Raw genomic sequence first — 17,853 nt, forward strand, 5'->3', positions numbered from 1 at the left:
GGGATTTGAACTCTGGACCTTTGGAAGAGTAGTCGGGTACTCTTACCCACTGAGCCATCTAACCAGCCCTTGAGTCTGTTTTTGTTGTTTGTGTGTGCATATTGTGTGTGCTGACCACTCTGCACTGGTTTACTAGTAGGGGAATTCCCTCGTGAGAGAGGCTAACTCTCACCCTCTCTCAGCAGTCACTAGCTGCTGTGGTTCTTTGTCTAGAGGTGGATTCTGGGAAATTTTCCCATTCCATGTTAACACATCCATTGACACTGCTATTGTCTCAGTCTTGCTTGTGCAGTCATTTCTAGGAGAGATTGTTTTACAGCAGCCTTCCTGGTACTTGGGCTCTTAAAATCTTCCTATGTCCTCTTCTGCAGTGTACCCTGAGCCGTGGATGCAGGAGCTATGGTGTAGATGTCTCTGTTGGGGCTGGGAGTCACATGATCCATTGTTCTTTGTTTTCTCTCTGGCTGAGTGGGCTTTAAGTCCAGTTAGACAGCTCTTGGTTGTCACCAACACATGAGTGGCAGTGTGGGGGCCTTTCTGCACATTGTCACATGGACAATTATGCATGCTGCTAATTGTCATGGCTAATAGGTGCTGCAGCTAGTGAAGGGCTGAGTTATGTCCAGTTGTGGTTTCCTGTGATGGTCTCCATTTGCCGTAAAGAGAAGCTTCCTTGATGAAGGATGAAAGCTACACTTATCTCTGGGTATAAGGATAAGATTTAGAATGTAAATCTAGCTAAGTGGTGGTAGTAGCTTCTTTTCTAAGGTCTATGACCTCACCTGCCCCTGGGAAACCAGGTTTCCAGTACTATGCATGGTTTCCCTCCTGCTAAGTGGGCCTTAAGTCCACCCAATTAGACAGGTGTTGGTTGCCACCGACGTCTGTCAGTCCTTGCATCTTATTTTGTATCTTGCCATGCTGGCAACTGTTGTGGCTCATAGGTGTTGCAGCTGGATACGACTGTTTAATTGCTTCCCTCCCATGACAGCCTGCATGGTATTTTCTGGAACCATGAAATCTAGACCACAGGAAGGAGGCTTTCAGGTCAGACCTATGTCCTAAGTGTGTGGCTTCTTCAGCAATAAGGACTCACCCTCAGTCCCTGAGAGTCAGCCAGGGTTACATAGATAACCTATATTGTTTTGGGACTCACTTAAGGGTGTGTGTGTGTGCACATGCACGCTATTATATGGCACCTGTATGAAGATCTGAGGACAGCTTATGGGAATTGGCTCTTTCCTTCTATCTGCCATGTGGGATTCGGGAATCAAACTCAGGTTGTCAGGCTTGGCAGCAAGCTCCCACTCACCCACCGAGCCATCCCATTGGCTCTCATATTGCAATTTAAAACCCATTTTGTTCCCTATTCACATTTATCCCTTCTGTTCCTTGTTAGTTCTTTATAGTTTAACAAACAATTTACCACTGATTGTGTAACTTAGTGTTCACAGTTACCCGGTGTGGTATGCGGTCTTGTTGGGTCTCCATCTTGAAGTTGAGTGTTAGAAACTCAACTAAGGTGCTCTTAAGGATCCTGGTCTCAATCTTGTTCCCTTGTATAGAGTATTTTGCCTTTCATTCCTTCTGGATGTTCAGCACAGATATAAGAGCTAAGTGCCAGAGGCCTCTGACAGCACAGCAGTGTGAGAGAGCAGGAGAGCTTGGTGTACATAGTGAGTTAGGTCTTGATGGTGTCAAATACAGGGCAGAGATGAAGCAACATGTCCATACTGGTGATCAGTTACGGCTCTCAGGGGCCATTTAGTTCAGTGAGGTTCAGTGAGGGCACAGTTGAACCATATACACCTCAGGACCAGGGAGCGGAGAGAACTGCCTTGGTGTAGGAAAACAGACAGAGAAGGGTGGGCATGTGTGGTGGCATGTTGAAAGCATGTCACACACACTGTGACCTCACAGGCAGTGAGTGGTTGCTGCCAAGCTTTCTTAGTGGTGGCTTCAGTTAGAGCCGGAGAGTCCTCTGGGCTCCTGTTAAGCTTTGGGGTCAGGAGTCATCATTGTTATCAAAGCGAACCGAATGAGAGTTATCTGTGGCCTGCCCTCCTAGGGTCATAAAGCCTCTGCAGTTGATGGCTTCTACCATGATGTTTTAATAGTAGTATTTACAGTTACTAGTCAGGAGGGAAGGGTTCAGCATCCCCAAAGCCCAGTGAAACTGGGATTCTCTGTGTTTGTAGGCTGAAATCCACAAAAGAAAGGATTTCTCACACCAGGAGGCACCAATCAGAGCTACACTTCCAGGGGAAGGCTTACTTAGTCCCTCTCTTCTGATAATATTTCCTCTTCCACCTTCCATGCCATACGGATAATTACGGTATTGTTTTTGGAGAACGCTGTAAAATGTTCCCCAGTAGGATTGGAACTTGTCTCCTCTACATCCTATGTCTGCCTATGACTTCACTCACATGCCTGTCTCATCAGGACCGTCTGTTTGGAAACTGGGCTGGAGATAACCCATCTCCTAAGAGAATCCCCCAACCTCTGTTAGCTATCTCAGGACTCCAAAGGGTCACACACTTAAAACAGGGGACCTGGCACTAGGAACTGTGGAGGAATGAAGTAAAGGAGGTAGTGTAACAGTTGACTCTGGAGCCAGATGGTCTTAATTCAAATCTCAGGCTTGTTTATCAGCTCCACGGCCCCGGGCATATTGTAAACTATCTTTCTGTGCCTCAGTTTCCTCCAATGGGAAATAATAGTACATATAGGTCCTAAATGATATTATGGCTCAAAGTTCTGTTCTGATCTGCGTGTAAAGGGTTGGGCACAGCCCAGGCACACTTGCTAACCGCTAAATGTTAGTATGCATTAAAGGAGGGATTTTCTGCATTCAGGATGATCCTTTTTCTTCCTCACGTCCTTGGAACCTCCACTCTGTGACCTTCTCCCTGATTTACATTTATGAAGCCAGCTGTTCCAATAGCCTCTCTTTCTTCTGGCTGGGGATGGGAAGGGAAGGCACCTTGCATAGGAGCTCTTATTATTTTTTAGTATTGCTTACAGTGTCATCTTAAACCAATATGCCACAGCTCATCTTCATTCTGCGCTAAGGGCCCTTTAAACCAGCCATTCGCCATTTACTCCGTTTTAAAAAAAGGAAGGTCTTCGGGTTTCATGTTCCTTTATTGTATTTTGTAAGGCACAGAACACATATTGGATACTATGTAAATGCGGAAGGCTCCAACAATAGTAACAGACAGATGAGAAACTGCAGGAAGTGGAGACACCATTTTGGATTTAGCTTTTTATCGATGGGCTGAGTGATTTGGAAGAGACAATGTGGCTCCAGAGCTAAAGAGCCCACAGGGATTTTCACAGCGAAGGTTTGAGTCTCGGTCACAGCGGCAGCTCCGGTGACCCCAGACAAGCAGCTTCCTTCCCCTGGACCTCAAATTCTCCCTATGAATACTGGGCCTGGTGCCACAAAACTGCCTCCCGGGGATGCTAAGCTAGCCCAGTCATATGTGGTTGTACAGACTGTGCACTACTGAAGGGTGTCCACTGACGGGGCAAGTTGGGGGTAGGATGTGGTCATACTACAGTATCTCTGTATCAGTCTGTCCTCTGGTGATGAGTTATGTCCATCCAAAGGAAGCAGGTGCTGTGTTCCTCTGTTTTGCACATTAGTATTAATATGGGTTGGTAGAGACCCTGAATTAAGCAACTTGCTAGGAGTGGAGCACAGAGTCCAGCAGACAGGATGTATAGATTAATTCAACACAGCTACTGAATGCGTGCTCTGTGACAGGCCCAATTTCAGGGGCTGGAGATGTGGCGATGGATATAGGCACCTACTACGTATAAGATGTGGAGATGGATATAGGTGCCTACTACGTGTTTCTATCCTTCCTCCAGACCATCTTCTGCTATATCTAATCTGTTAACAAGTTTTGTCAAACTCACTGGGCTTTCTCCACACCACTGCACTTTGGGAAGCAAGGACTCCTACCTCTGTTCTGGTCCTTCAGACAAAAGCTGGAATGTTTGTATTAAAATGTGAATCAGGTACTGTTGCCCCATTTAAACCCTTTGGAGGTTATAATTTAATCCAGAGTTCTTATGATCGCCCACATTTCCTCCACTGAAGAAAAGGCATCTTGTCCTTTAAATAGCCTAGCTCTTCGGTTATTCTGATCTTTCGGCTGGAACGCTGTTTGCGTCTCCCCTTTAGTCAGCTCCTGCTCATCCTTCAGTGCTAAATGGACAGTCAGCTCTTCAAGGAAGCCTCCCCTGGGCCACCTGGTTAAAGTAGCCCACCACCATTCATTACCAAGGTATTCTATTGTACAGCAGCCTAGCTTATTTTGAATGCACAGAATTCCTTATCTTCTAATGTATCTGCTGATTTGCTAAAGGCCAAAACAGTGAGAACCTTGCTTCTTAACTCTTCCGTGAGTGCCTTTGCTAAGTCTCCGATGCACAGCACTAAATATGGCTACTTGTTAGATCAAGTTGATAAATGAAATTCATCTGAGAGCAGTTTTGTGACTACATGATGTAGGGGTGGGTACCGAGACAGACGCCATGGCGTGCTAGGTGAGGTGGCAGCTGGCAGATGGGGGAACACCATGTTTTATCATTTGTTGAGTTTTATAGACATAGTACCTTTTGCCAGTGGCTATGAAAACAAACCACGGGGCAGCAGATATTCAACAAAGGCCTGGTGAATGAAGCAAACTTGATTTGTGCCTTGCAGGATCTGTGGTCTGCTGGCTCAGGCCCATTTCTGCTAAACTAGTTAACATAGCTCTGCTTCCCAGTAGCCCATATTTAGCAGTTCCTGGTTTCCCTACCCAGCCTGCCTGGGCATTGTCATATGATCCAGTCCAAGTACCTGACAGTTTGGCTGTCCCTGAGTCTACTCAGGCCCAGGACCATGCTTTGATCCCCAGCTTAGGCTATGACAGGAAGTAGAGAGAAGGACAAGTTACTTTTCTCCCACAATTCCTATCTCAGCTGATGACTACTTTGTTGCTGTTGCTGCTTTTGCTTTTTGCTATGGAACCATTTGATTAGTATCTGTCTCTTCTTAAGGGACCATAAATCCACAGGGATAGGCACTTGTCTGTTCATTATTTTTGGCCCCAGCACTGGTCCATTGTAAGCAATAAAATACAACCATTTTGCTGAGTGGTCAGCTCACCCGGGGGGAAACTTCTAAGGAAAGCTCACATCTAACCTACCCCATAATCGGATTTGATAAGGGATGGGAAGGACAGTAGTGGATTGGGAACTAGTATTTTGCAAAAGCTCCAAGGTGTTCACCTTCATTCCTTCTCTCAAACTCAATCGAATGGTGTCTTTACAGGGTTTTAACACAAACAGACTTGATTAAATTTGTTATTTACACAACTCGGCCTTTGGCACTAAGGATCCCACAGCCCTACTGAGATCAGCAAGGAGAACAGTAATCAGCTAAGAAACGAAGCAGGTGGGACTTAAGTATCTGGCAGTGGAAATAAAGAACAGACTCAAATGCTAGAGTAAGAGACTCTACGGGGTTTGGTTAGCATTCAAAGGCAGTGGAGACAGATGGGAAGGCAGGTCATAGCGAAGAATGGACGTCAGTGAACAGAGAGGAGAGACAGTACGAACTTTTCAAATATTTATTTTTTTCTTGTATGGTTCTGGAGATCGAATCCCGGGCACTTCACCTGTTTGCCAATCACGGGGCTATATCATTTGCCCACCAAAGCTTTCAAGCCCTTTTGACAAGCCTGCAAGATAGGAATGAGATCGGGTCGTCTAGAAGTTGGGAGTACGATAAGCTAAGGCAAAAAGGGGACGGGCTGGACTCTTCCCTTCCTTATTCTAAGAACTGCAGAGAACAATACTCTAGAGGTGAGTTGGGTGGGGGTGGGGGGAGAATTATCGTAAGAGACCGAGTTGAACGGGCATGGAATGAGGAAGGCAGAGCTGGATAGTGTCATTGAAAATAAATGATAATGTCCAAGAGCTTCAATGACTAATGCTTAAGTTAGACAGCCTGAAAATACTTCCAGTGGGTTTGGCGACAAGGACACTGGCTGCAACAAGGACATTTTCTGCGGGGGCAGAAGCTGCAGTGTAGAACTCAGCACACACAAGGAAGGAAGTAGAGACGCTAAGTGCAGATTACGCTCGAAGAAACTCGCCCGTGGACGAGGAAAGAGACACGGTTATGATTGAGTAGGACGTGAGAAGATTTGAGCGCATTCACAGCTGAGGGTCGAGATGGAGGATGGACGATACAGGAGCTAGAGGAGCATCAACGCCCTCCCGCCCTCTCCATTTGCCGGCCCCGCCCCCACGCGACGCGACAGGGGCTCGCGAAGACTACAACTCCCAGGAGGTCCCGCGGCGTGGGCGGAGCCAAGGCCTGGCGCGCACCCCAGCGGCGAGCGGAAGAGCAGGCGCTTCATGGTGGCGGCGGAAGAGGAGAGCGATAGCGTCCCGGTAACCATGAACCCCTGTCCCCGATTCTTTCTCACCCTGAGCTGGTGCTGGTTGCCCTCGCCTCTTTCCTCCGGCTCCGAAGAGGACCCTCTTTCCTCCTGTGTGTTAACGCTGATTTTTCTTTTCCTCCCGTGACGCGCGGGGCAGGCCCCCGCCCGGGGCGGAGGTTATTGGGAAGCTTCCGCCCTTCGACCTGTTGGAGCCCCCGGGCGAGAGGGCCACCCTCGGGTCTCCTCTGTTTTCTAAGGGGCCGCAGGCCTGCCTCGGGCCTCGGCCCTAATGCTTCTGGTAGAATTCGTCTCCAGTCACCTGGTAGCGAGCGGGGTCTTAGGACCCCTCTGGACTGCGGGGCTGTGGACCACCGAGGTGGCTTCGGGACAGCCCGGGGCCGCGGGCGATTCCTGGGCAGTGGCACTTCTGCCCCGCTGCCCTGAGCCCCGGGCCATGGGCTGGCAGGAAACAGTTTGTAAAGTAGGGTGTACTTCCAGTTCTCCTCGGGCGGTCCTCGGAAAACTTCCGACCCACTTGATCGAAAGTTTTCTCACAAACTTTTTTTCCTGTCTCATCTGAGTTGTGAGGGAAGGAGCACAGGGTTTATAGAGTCTGAATCCTGAGAGGATGATGGGTTGGCCACTTGATGGACCGTGGTCTTTTGTAGTCCTATTACCACCACCTTGGTTTCTCTGTCTGGAAAAAAAAAAGAGGGGGTGCAGAGTTTTTTGGGTTTTTTTTTTTTTTTTTTTTTTTTTTTTGTATTATGCCTTTCAGTATTATGAGTTTCAGTTATGATCAATGTGTGAAACGTTTAAAATAAAGTTTCGGTATCCTCTCTTGTGTGGTCCAGGTCAGTTGGATTTTAAAAATCAACGGACATGTCTTTATGAAGACTGGAGTTAATGGTGTCTTTAGAAACTGCAATGAAACCTACACGTGTTAATGCTGGGTTTCAAGTGGAGAGGTGACATTAGGGCCTGACCACCTGTGGAATCGGTGTAAAACTTTGGGATTTCGAGGCCCATCAGCCTGAGACACACAGCTAGCCAGCAGCTGCCTTCTTGCTCTGCAGCTGCTCTTGGAAGCACTACACATGACAAGCGTCTCCTAAGACTTCGAGCTCCCGAAGCTTGGCTCTGAACCACTGGTGTCTCGGGGTTGTGGGGTTCTTCATCCTTTGCAGGTGCTACTTACTCATGGAATAGCCGCTTCAGCTATTTAGCGCAGGGTTGAGGTGTACAGTCCATTGGTAAGATTGCGTAAGGCTCTGAATTCTCTCCCTAGTAATAACAACAGCAATGACAACAAGCAACGGCAGCCTTTAATCCCAGAACCAGGCCAGGAAGAGTCATATAGGGAGAGCTCGTCTTTTTTTTAAAGCTTACTCTTTTTCACCCTGAGGGTTTCCTACAGTGCTGCTGTGACATGGTGACTGGGTATGTGCTTAAGTTACTGCCTTTCTAGAGGTTGCTTTGCTTTGCTTTGCTTTTTTCCTCATCTTGTTAGTTGACATTGGACTGCTGTTTTGTTTGTAACCTGTACTTAAGGGTGTATTTCACTATGCAGTGTAGCTCATAGCAGGACAATTAACTATGACTCAGATATTGACAAGAATAGAATTTTATAGAACAATTTTTGTGTCTCTATTATCCCCCCCATATATGCATACACATACAGGTTTTGTTGTTGTTTGTTTTGTTGTTGTTGTTGTTGCTGTTTTTCATTTTTGAGACATGGTTTCTCTGTATAGTCCTGGCTATCCTGGCACCCAGTCTGTAGATCATGCCAGCCTTACACTCACAAGAGCTCTGCCTCCTGGGTGCTAGGATTAAAAGCATGGGCCACCACCCAGCACACATACAGTTTTTAAGTTAGGCTGTTTGTAACGTTTTAGCTTGAGTTGGGCGTGGTCGTTCATGCCTTTAATCCTATTAAGTCAGAGGCAAATGGCTCTCTTTGATTTCAAGGTCAGCCGGGTCTACATATCAGTGCCAGGTCAGCCAGAGCTACCTGGTGAGACTACGTGAAACAAAAACAGAACATTTAGCTTAGAGGAGTCTAGGAGACTTGATGGTGGAAACTGAATGACTGACCACCTCTACTGATGTCCTGGCTCTGTGTGTATCTGTAAGGAACAAGGTTAGAGAAAGCAAAGAGAAAAGCTCTACAGACATAAATGACTTGTGGGCCAGGGCAAAATCTTATGGTTAAGAATTGAAATACTATTTTTATTTTCTTCAGGTGTCCCACTGACTGCCAGATATCTGTGAATTTGAATACTAAGAAAACATTTCCTTTATTTTCTTTACACACGATCTTAGCCAAAAGGCCAAAAAGCAATTATTTTTCTTTCATGTTGTGCCTTCTGCTTTTTCTGATTTGTTCTTACCTTTAGTTATGCTTCAGCATGATTTCTTTGAACAAATATATATGTATATACACACATGTATACATGTTTATATATGTGTATATATGTGTGTGTGTATATATATATATATATATACACGCACACACAGCTATGACAATAGAAAGTCATGTACATTAAAATCATTTTGCATATTGTGCTGTCTCCTTTGTTTCAAACACTTGCATTTTGACTCCTTTTTACTTAAAAGGACTTTGGAAGGTAGATCTCATTCTTTGCTGTATACATAGTAGATGCTCAGTTAGGAATGGCTGCTGAATAAGAACGTTTTATTGATTATCTTATGCTATATGGCACAATTAGGTGAGGTCATACTGTTCTGTGGAAATAGCCTTGGAGTTCCAGTGTCTGCAGGGAGTAGCCTTAGTTTAGGCTTTTGCTTCATGGAACATCATGTAAAGCCCGAGCTGAAAAGCCACATTATTAGAACAGGGCATATACTTGTTAAGCTGAATGGGAAATAGAGTTGCTGGTATTAGTATTTTTAGTTTTTGTTATTTTCTGACAGATTGCGATTATAATATTCATTCTCTTAATCTCTTAATGTTTGATATGGTCAGTGTGTTTCTTTGTTACCCAAGGTTAAGGTAGTTGACTGCGACCATGGAGCCTGAAACATTGCAAAGCTGATTGGCCACATGGAGATTGAAGCTGTGACCTGTTCTCATTAACTTCATGCACCAAGTACTCATAGATATCTGACATATTTTTTATTTGCCATTCATGCAACTCATTAGATATAAGTAAATGAATTAGTGCCAAGAGTAAAAGTATAGATTTTTTAATTAAAAATTTATGAAGCTAACACTCATATAATATATAAAACTGGCAACCTATAGCATCAACCACTTACCTGAGCTGTATGATTTAAATGTTTCTTTTTATTGTTGAGTTATATTTATGGTAGATTTCCTACCCATAGGAACAAAGAGTAGGCTATTTGTGCATTGAAAGAAGACCTAACTTGTGTGCTGTTCACCAGAAAAAGTGCTCTTAGCTTGTGGGGAAAACATGAATGAGGCCAGCAGGATGGATGAAGCTTGGGTAACTCCTAAGAGCTTATTGAATTACAGAGAAATTTAGTTGTCAGAGCATTAGATAGGAGAAAAGTTATAGGGTGGTGTTCAGTGGCAGCAAGCCTGCATTTGGAGAGTGTTCTCTGAATAAGCTATACACCACTTTCCCCTAGTCTGTGGTGTGCTTTTTCACTATATCATGTTAGCTTTCTCTGTAGTTGACCATTTTTCAAACTCACTACACTTTAATAATATTTGTTGCCCCTCTCTTTATCTCTCTTTTTATACCAAACATGGCCAATTAAGATTGGGGATTAAAAACAAACATAAAGAAGCAATATGGGGCAGGGAGGGGAGGAAAAGAAGCAAAATCGGAATCAGCAAGTTCTGGTGGATAGTATTGTGAGGTTTTCAGGCGAGTAGATTAACTGAATGTGATGATACGAATTTCTGGAATGATCAAGTGTGACCTCTCATAACATTAAACTTGATGCAGAGTTGAAGATTCGGGCAAAAAGTGTGTAGTATTCATTAATAACAAATTTGTTTTTTAAGGAATCCAAACGTGTGTTCATACTGGCTTACAATTGAGCTGTTTTGAATTCTTTGCCATGAAGTTTCACAAGAGAAAGAAGGGTTGTACTTCAATTTAAATCCTGTCAGCTTTCTGTCAGTAGTCTGTTTCTGGATTCATAACTATAAAATGGACAAAATTTACTAATTCTACTTTAAAAATGAAAGGAAAAAAAAACAGAAAAGGATGTCTTGAAATAGATTTGGTTGCTACAGGGAGGAGGAGAGAATCTGACAAAGATACACAGTTGGCAGAGAGTCCTTGAGAGAAGTGTCAGACACAGGCAGGTAGGACTATTGGCCCAGCCTCTTAGGAGGTGGGTAACAGAGGGGCAGTGAGTTACAGGGCAGGGGATGAGTGAGTGAGGACAACTGTCAGGCTATGATAGAGGGCTTACTGAGTCTGCTATCTGTTCCTTGAGATCTTGCATTTGTATTTTACCAGGAAAGGAGGGAAAATCAGGGTAGTAAAGTTACATGCTCCTGTAGTCATTACATCACCATTTCCCTTAAATGGTAACTAGACTTTGTATGTTCAACATAAAACCACCAAATGTTTCTATGTCCTTTTGACTACCTACTTGGCTTTTTACAGTGTAAATAAATATATTTTAAAAAATTGAAACCTATTTTTAAAGTTTTTGTTTGTTTGTTTGTTTTTTTTTTTTTTTTTTTTTTTGGTTTTGTGAGACAGGGTTTCTCTGTGTAGCCCTGGCTGTCCTGGAACTCACTCTGTAGGCCAGGCTGGCCTCGAACTCAGAAATCCACCTGCCTCTGCCTTCCAAGTGCTAGGATTAAAGGCATGTGCCACCACTGCCTGGCCAGATATTTTTACCTAAAAATACTAATTCATGTTTATTGCAGAAAACCTAGTGCAGACAACTTTAGAAGATAAAATCACAAAACATTCCTAATCTCAAGATCTAAACAGCACATAACAAGGCCCATACTGTTCATGTGTTTTTAAATTTTTTTCCTACTATTTTCCTCTCTAAGCAAAAGTTTCCTCACTTAAGTTGTTTTTCTTAAAGAACAAAGAAGTGTTTGTAAGACCAAAATTGTACTATAAATTAACCATTGGTGGTAATTATCTTTATATGTCTATTTTAACACTCCCATAAACTTTATATACCTACTCTTATTGCTAGATTCAGATCATATGTTATTCATCTTTGTGTCTTAGGCATCTATCTAGCAGAGTGTCTTATGTGTAATAGGTATTTAGAATGTTTGAGATGAATTGTTAAACCCTCTGAATAGAGATTGCCTTGTTTAACCAGGTCTTCCCAACTGTACTTTGGTGCTTTGGACATCCTTAAAATTGGGAAAAACTTGGTGGTTTGGGGGGGGGGGGAGTGTATTTAATGTGAAGCCACTGAACTGGTGAAGATTTTTTTTCCTTAAGCTTTTGTTGTGTGGCATGGCATTCCAAAACTTACTAATATATACCAGCCATTTTGTCTGTGGTAAACAAGTAATCTACTACTCAGCTATGCATCCAGCTTGTTTTCTTTGTTTTCTTTTTCTTCTTTTCCTCTCTCCCTTTTACCTTTCTTTTCTCAAGTGTGTGCACTTGGCAATCCAGAGGCGTGGGTCATGTGTCTTGCTTTATTGCATTCCACCTTACTCCTTTGAGACCGAGTTTCTCACTAAACCTAAAACGTCATTTTTCATCTAACTGGCTGGCCAACAAGTTAATGCTGGGGTTATAGTGTAGGACCACACACAGGCGCTTACATGGGTGTTGGGGATCTGAACTCAAGTCATGGCTATGTAGTAAGTAAGTACTCTTACCTACTGAACCATCTCTCCAGCTCAACTGTCCTTACTAAGGAGGCGGGACTGAAGTCACAGAGCCCCGCAATCATAACCTACCAGGCTATCTCCAAACTCATATTTAGTTTCCATCCTGCTTCAGCCTTCCAAGTTGCTGATATTACAGGCATAAGCCACTATACCTGGCCAGTATTTCTTTTTAACTTAAGGTGATCATTTTCTGTACCTGGCCCTTGACTCACATCATGTTGAAATAACAGTCTTATTTGTAAGTGATAAGATATCATTAGTGTAGAAAATTTGTCCAATCAGGAAATAACAAAATCAACCCATAACCTAACTTTTCAGGTGTAGCCAGTTTTTTAGGTCTTTATGATTTTCTATTTTTAGTTCCTAAATTGAAACCTATCTGAAAATGAGAAGTTTTGTTGTTGTTTTGGGTGTGAACCCAAGGCCTTGAAATTACTTTGCCTTTGTCCCCAGCCCTGAAAATGAAAGGCTTTTGTTTTTGTTTTATGTTTGTCTTGCATTCAGTTGGCAACCGAACTTAGTCTAATCTAACGTAGTTATTTGTCATTAATAGTTCTTAAATTTTTTGCTGTTAATATTTTTGTGGTGCTAGGTATTGAACGTTGGGCCTTGTGCATCTAGGCAAGCATTCTACCACTTAGCTGTATCTACAGCTCTTGATGTCTTTAAGTATAAATTATCCAAATATTAATTGAATATAATCCCATAGATGACAGAATTTCTGTTGAGAATCAAAATAGTATTTGAAAAAGGTTGTTTTCTTGGTGTTCTATGTAAGATGACCATAAGGGTTGACTGGAGAGTATTTCAGTAGTAGTGGTGTTACTGTAGACATAGAAAGGAGGTGTCGAGGAAGAGTAGTAAGATGATGGAGGTAGAAGAATTGAAGAGTCAGAATATGAATTTGTGAGCTTGACATATCTGGTATGCTGTGACATAATAATGGCACCTGGGAAGGCTCTCAGATAGGTCTGGGAGGAAGATAATGATTTCAGTTTCTAATTTGTTAACTTTTAAGTATATAATTTATGTGGTCATTTTAAAAATTCATTAATCTTAATGGGTGCTGCCTTGTAATCTGTTTTTGAGGCCGTGCATTTATCCTAGCAAATATAAATTATTGGTGTTGGTCTCTTGGAACTGATTCTTAGGGCAGTAGAGCTGTACAAGAAAACTAATCTCATCACCTGATGATTACATCCCTTGACTCTAAAGGAGTTTGCCTGACCACCCTTCTTATTTACCTACTTCATTATAAGTAATGTTTGGTAGTTTCTTAAAATTAATCTGCAATGTCATGAACTTTACTACTGGAGAAGGAATCGTGAACTGCTGAAAACATTTCAAAAGGTTCTAGGCTGGGTTAGTACCTTGGATCCGGGTGTTCCGAACATGCATTTGTTAAAAGAGTGGGTCTTTTTTATGTATTACTACATATCCTACATGAGTTACTTGTTGGGTTTCAGCTTCCTCTGTTTTTAAGATAGAGCTGGAACTAATGCTCCCTACTTGATGAGGTTGTATTGGGGATCAGCTCTTAGATTTAGAGTAATACTTGGCAAATATGAAGAGTGCAGTAAATGTTAGCTATATATTACCAAAAGCAGCTCAAAAAAAATCAGATATAGATTTTAAAAGGAATGTTGAGCTTCATGAGAAAGGAGCAGAAAAGACTGAAGATATAATAATCGGAAAGCATAGTAAGGAAGTAGGTGGGGCAGGAAAGGAAGCTGCAGATGGAGTGCATTCTATATGATTGATTATCCATGTAGAAATTATCTTAATTAGGACTGGATTTGGTTGCAGCCAAGTAAGAGAGATGTAATAGTAGAAAGTTTTTCCTCTTACTGTTAAGAATTCTAGAAAGCTTCATGCTCTGGTGTGTTGCTGCACTCTATCTGGATGCTCTTCTTTTACAATGTCACTTTAGGAATGCAAGATTGTTTCCAGCACTGAGGTGGGAGGGTAACCATAAGAATCCAAGTCACTCTAGGCATAGAGCACTGCAGCTCCAGCTATTTCATCCATATTTCTCCCGGCAAAAAGGAGAAAGGAAGGGAGTCATCTCTCCCCCTTAAAGGATACTTCTTGAGGTTATACAGACTACTTTTGAGTATATGCCATTCATAAAACTAGGTCACAAACCACAACTTGATGCTGGAAAGGTTGGAAACTGTAGATGGTTTTGAATCCTCAGTGTCCACGAATGAAGACAAACATTGAGATTATCTAAAAACTAGTTCTTACCAAGCTGCACCAACAATCCAAGCTAAACACCTTTAGAGTGAAAATCCGAATCTGAAATCCAGATTTCTCTGCAGTATAACACTCCTGGTTCCTAGATTACAGTACGGATACTCAACTGTACATTGTCTTTAGAGTGTGATCCGTTTTTGAGCCTGGATATAAGTGTGTACCTATATATTTCTAGCCAACATTAATGTTGACTGCAGTTACTTAATTTGAAGTTTGGAAACAAATAGATGTTAAACAATCCTCTCATACCACTCTTGTTGTTTTAAGCCTCTAGTTTTATATAGTTTTCCACCATTCTCTGATTTAGTTGGTTTTCAGCCAATGTTTTTAATCCATCTCTGTCTTTTTATATTACTTCTCTCTCTCTCACTGCTGTTAATCGTACTTCCCCAAATAGATAAATGAGCAAATTTAATTAAATGTGTTATTTGCAGTGCTTCCTGATCATTAATGAATTTTGTAAGTAAGGTCAGACCTACAACCCTCCTAGTGTTACAATTGCTGAATCCTGTCTGTCTTTGCTAATGGTAATTATTTGCTTTAAGTTATTTTTTTAATTTTTAAGACTTTTATATTTTGTACATTTTTGTTTGTCAGTATTAGAAATATAAAGACCTAACAAAAAGAGAACTATTTCTAAAGGCTTTTCTCTGTTTCTTTCGATTGAAAATATTTTATTTATATATTTTTGAATGATGAATTATTTAATATCAGAGTATATATTGCTGTTTGGCTTTTGTTTATTTGAATTAATTTTCTAAATTTTTCTTTATATTTAATCAATAGGAATATAGTTTGTAGACATAATTTAAAGAGTCACATAGGGGACCTGAGATGACTTAGTGGTTAAGAATACTTACTTCTCCCAGGTATACAAGTTAGATTCCTAGCTCCCACATCAGGTGGCTTACTACCTCCCATAAGTCCAGTTTTGCTCTTAAACAGCCATACCCACTGTGCTCCCTTTTTAGCCTCCCAGTGTAATTACGTTTTGATATTTGGTTAAATTAAATGGTGTTGCATTGACATTATGCCTATATGAATTTTATTCCCTGATAGTGCCTTAAATGGCCTCAGTGTGGTCTTCCTCAAGGTCATGTCATCTTTTGGTTCCAATTACCCTTCTCCCCTCCCTTTCTTCTCCCCCTTTCACCTATCTTCCCTTCCTTTCTGAAGCTCCTTTTCTACAGACTTCCATTGTCCTACTATATGAGTGATGGACCTCTGGGCCTACTGCATGGTTCTTTTCCTAGAATGATTTCCCCTACCTGTAATCTGTAGACTTCTCTCCTGGGTTTGATTTCCAGTCTTGTCAGAACTCATATCTTCCTCATTCTTCATTTACCCTCTTGCTTAGGTGGAACATGTCCTCTAGTAGTGTCTGATTAAAAAGATGGCACTGTAGTCAAGAGTGGGAGAATGGCAGTCTTTAAGTAATGTACCTATTGTTACCTAGCTTTTAGTCTGGATTGGGGGCTTTTGACTTTTGACGCACAATTATTCTGGAAGCCTCATTTACTGGCATTCTTTTACTTCTCTCTCATGTTGGGTATCCTGTTTTCTAGTCATGTTTTCTTCTTATGGCTTCTTGTACTTGTCAAAAGGATGGGACCATCATATATTACATAGAATACCTGATCAGGCACACAATCTTTTTTTAAAAAAATTGCTAATCCTGTATATACCTTTCTGTGTTCTAGCTTTAAAAGATGTGTTACTATTTTTTTTCCTTCTTGCTATTCTCTTTCTTTGTGGATTTGGGTCTTATGTCTGTTACTATTTTAGTAGGATTTGTGGGGAAGAAGCAAAATTACATATGTTTTGTACATTCTGCCTACTTTTCCCACAGACTGAATTTACTTATTAGATTAGATATTCTGGGACTTGGTAGGATTGCTCAGTCCTATAAAGTGAGGATCTGAGTTTGGATCCCCAGTATCCATATAAGAAGCCAACATGGTGGCTTGTACCTGTAACCCTATCCCTGGAGATGGGGACACAGCTAGCCTCGGCATATTGGTGAGATACAGGGTTAGTGAGGGACCCCATTTCAAAAGAAGAGTGACTGAGAATGACACCAAGTGTTGATCTCTGGCTTCTACATGTAGATGTGAGCATGTATGTTCAATTGCATAACTGTGAACATGTACACACCATACACATTTATGTCTATAGATACAAGATTAGAATATTCTTATGTGAGATAATACTACACTGTTGTAATTTTAATAAGTAAAAGGTAAAGTATTAGTAACAATATGGTGGTTTACAGAAAGAGCGCTACTGTAGAAGAGGAAAAATGTACCTCCCTTGCTTTTTGAGTTAGTGGGTTAATTGGAAAAAGTCTACAGAAGCCTTCCATCCTTATTATAAGACAAGTAGAAAATAGTAAGTGTGAAGGGGTTGGCCCTTTTTTTTTTTTTTGATTCCACAATTGAGAGGTGACCAGATTCCATATAGTTTTCTTAGACATTGCAAACTTCCTTTCTGAAGGGACTGTACACATTTCAGTTCTCACTGGAAATGTGTGTTAGTTTCTCTTCCTGCTCTCCCTTAGAGGATTTTGTTGCATTCCTAAAACTTTGTCTAGCTGAGATCTCAATATAATTTAGCTGTTTAACTGGGGTAGGGGCGGTGGGTAGGGGACAAGGTCGAACTCTAGCCCAGGCGGTCTTGAACTCATGGAAGTCAGTGAGCCACCATGCTCTGCTTCCCTGCTTTCTTCTAGTTCGTTTGTCTGTTATTTGTAGTGTTTGGTGTCAATGTTCAGGCTTTTGTGTAGTCCAGTCTTTTTCTGAGGTAACAACTGAGAGTTAGTACCCTTATCAAGCTTTAGCTTTGCTATAATTCATATAGAGAACAGCAAAGATGCAGTGTTATTATAGGGGCTTAATTAACTCACTCAAGAAGAATAGATGGCCATTTAAATCCTCAGTAAAGTATAATGAATAATGTTATTAAAGAACTTGGAGATGAAAATAATTAGGCAACTAATTTTAATTTTAATATTACTCTTTAGGTACTTATTTTCAATTAAATTTTTTTTCAAAGAAGACTAGTGTATATTGATATGAACTTCTATTTTGTGAGGATTTTTCCTCTCACTTCCTGATGGTCTTGTCACTGTTATGAAGCTTCTCTTATAGCCAGGAACAATTTGGAAACTGATATGCAGGGTAGAGCTTTAGTGGTAATCAGGGTTGGCCACAGCAACTGTCAGAGGATAATTTACTTATGTTGCTGAAGCACATGGCAGAACGTGGATGGAAACTGTAACATGATACTGATATTTTTTTTTCTTTTCTTTTTCCTTCCTTTCTTCCCTCC

General features: G+C 41.7%; 2 protein-coding genes across 5 annotated transcripts in view; one reads left to right on the plus strand and one right to left on the minus strand.

Annotated features, from left to right (window-relative positions):
* The window catches only part of LOC115063619 (translation initiation factor IF-2-like), a 12,513-nt gene extending 3,033 nt beyond the window's left edge, over nt 1-9,480 (minus strand). The window contains exons 1-2 of the mRNA XM_029536482.1: nt 9,452-9,480; nt 6,492-6,905 (exon numbers count right to left, since the gene is read on the minus strand). Of these exons, the coding sequence (XP_029392342.1) occupies nt 6,492-6,905; nt 9,452-9,480 (443 nt within the window). The remainder of the gene's footprint in view (nt 1-6,491; nt 6,906-9,451) is intronic.
* Nucleotides 6,425-17,853, plus strand: part of R3hcc1l (R3H domain and coiled-coil containing 1 like) — a 72,615-nt gene continuing 61,186 nt past the window's right edge. For all 4 annotated transcript variants that reach the window (XR_003843173.1, XM_029534688.1, XM_021204745.2 and 1 more), the window contains exon 1: nt 6,425-6,456. The gene's annotated coding sequence lies outside the window, so the exon portion shown is untranslated. The remainder of the gene's footprint in view (nt 6,457-17,853) is intronic.

The sequence above is a fragment of the Mus pahari genome, chromosome 1 (assembly GCF_900095145.1).
Source record: "Mus pahari chromosome 1, PAHARI_EIJ_v1.1, whole genome shotgun sequence".
Classification (NCBI taxonomy): Eukaryota; Metazoa; Chordata; class Mammalia; order Rodentia; family Muridae; genus Mus; species Mus pahari.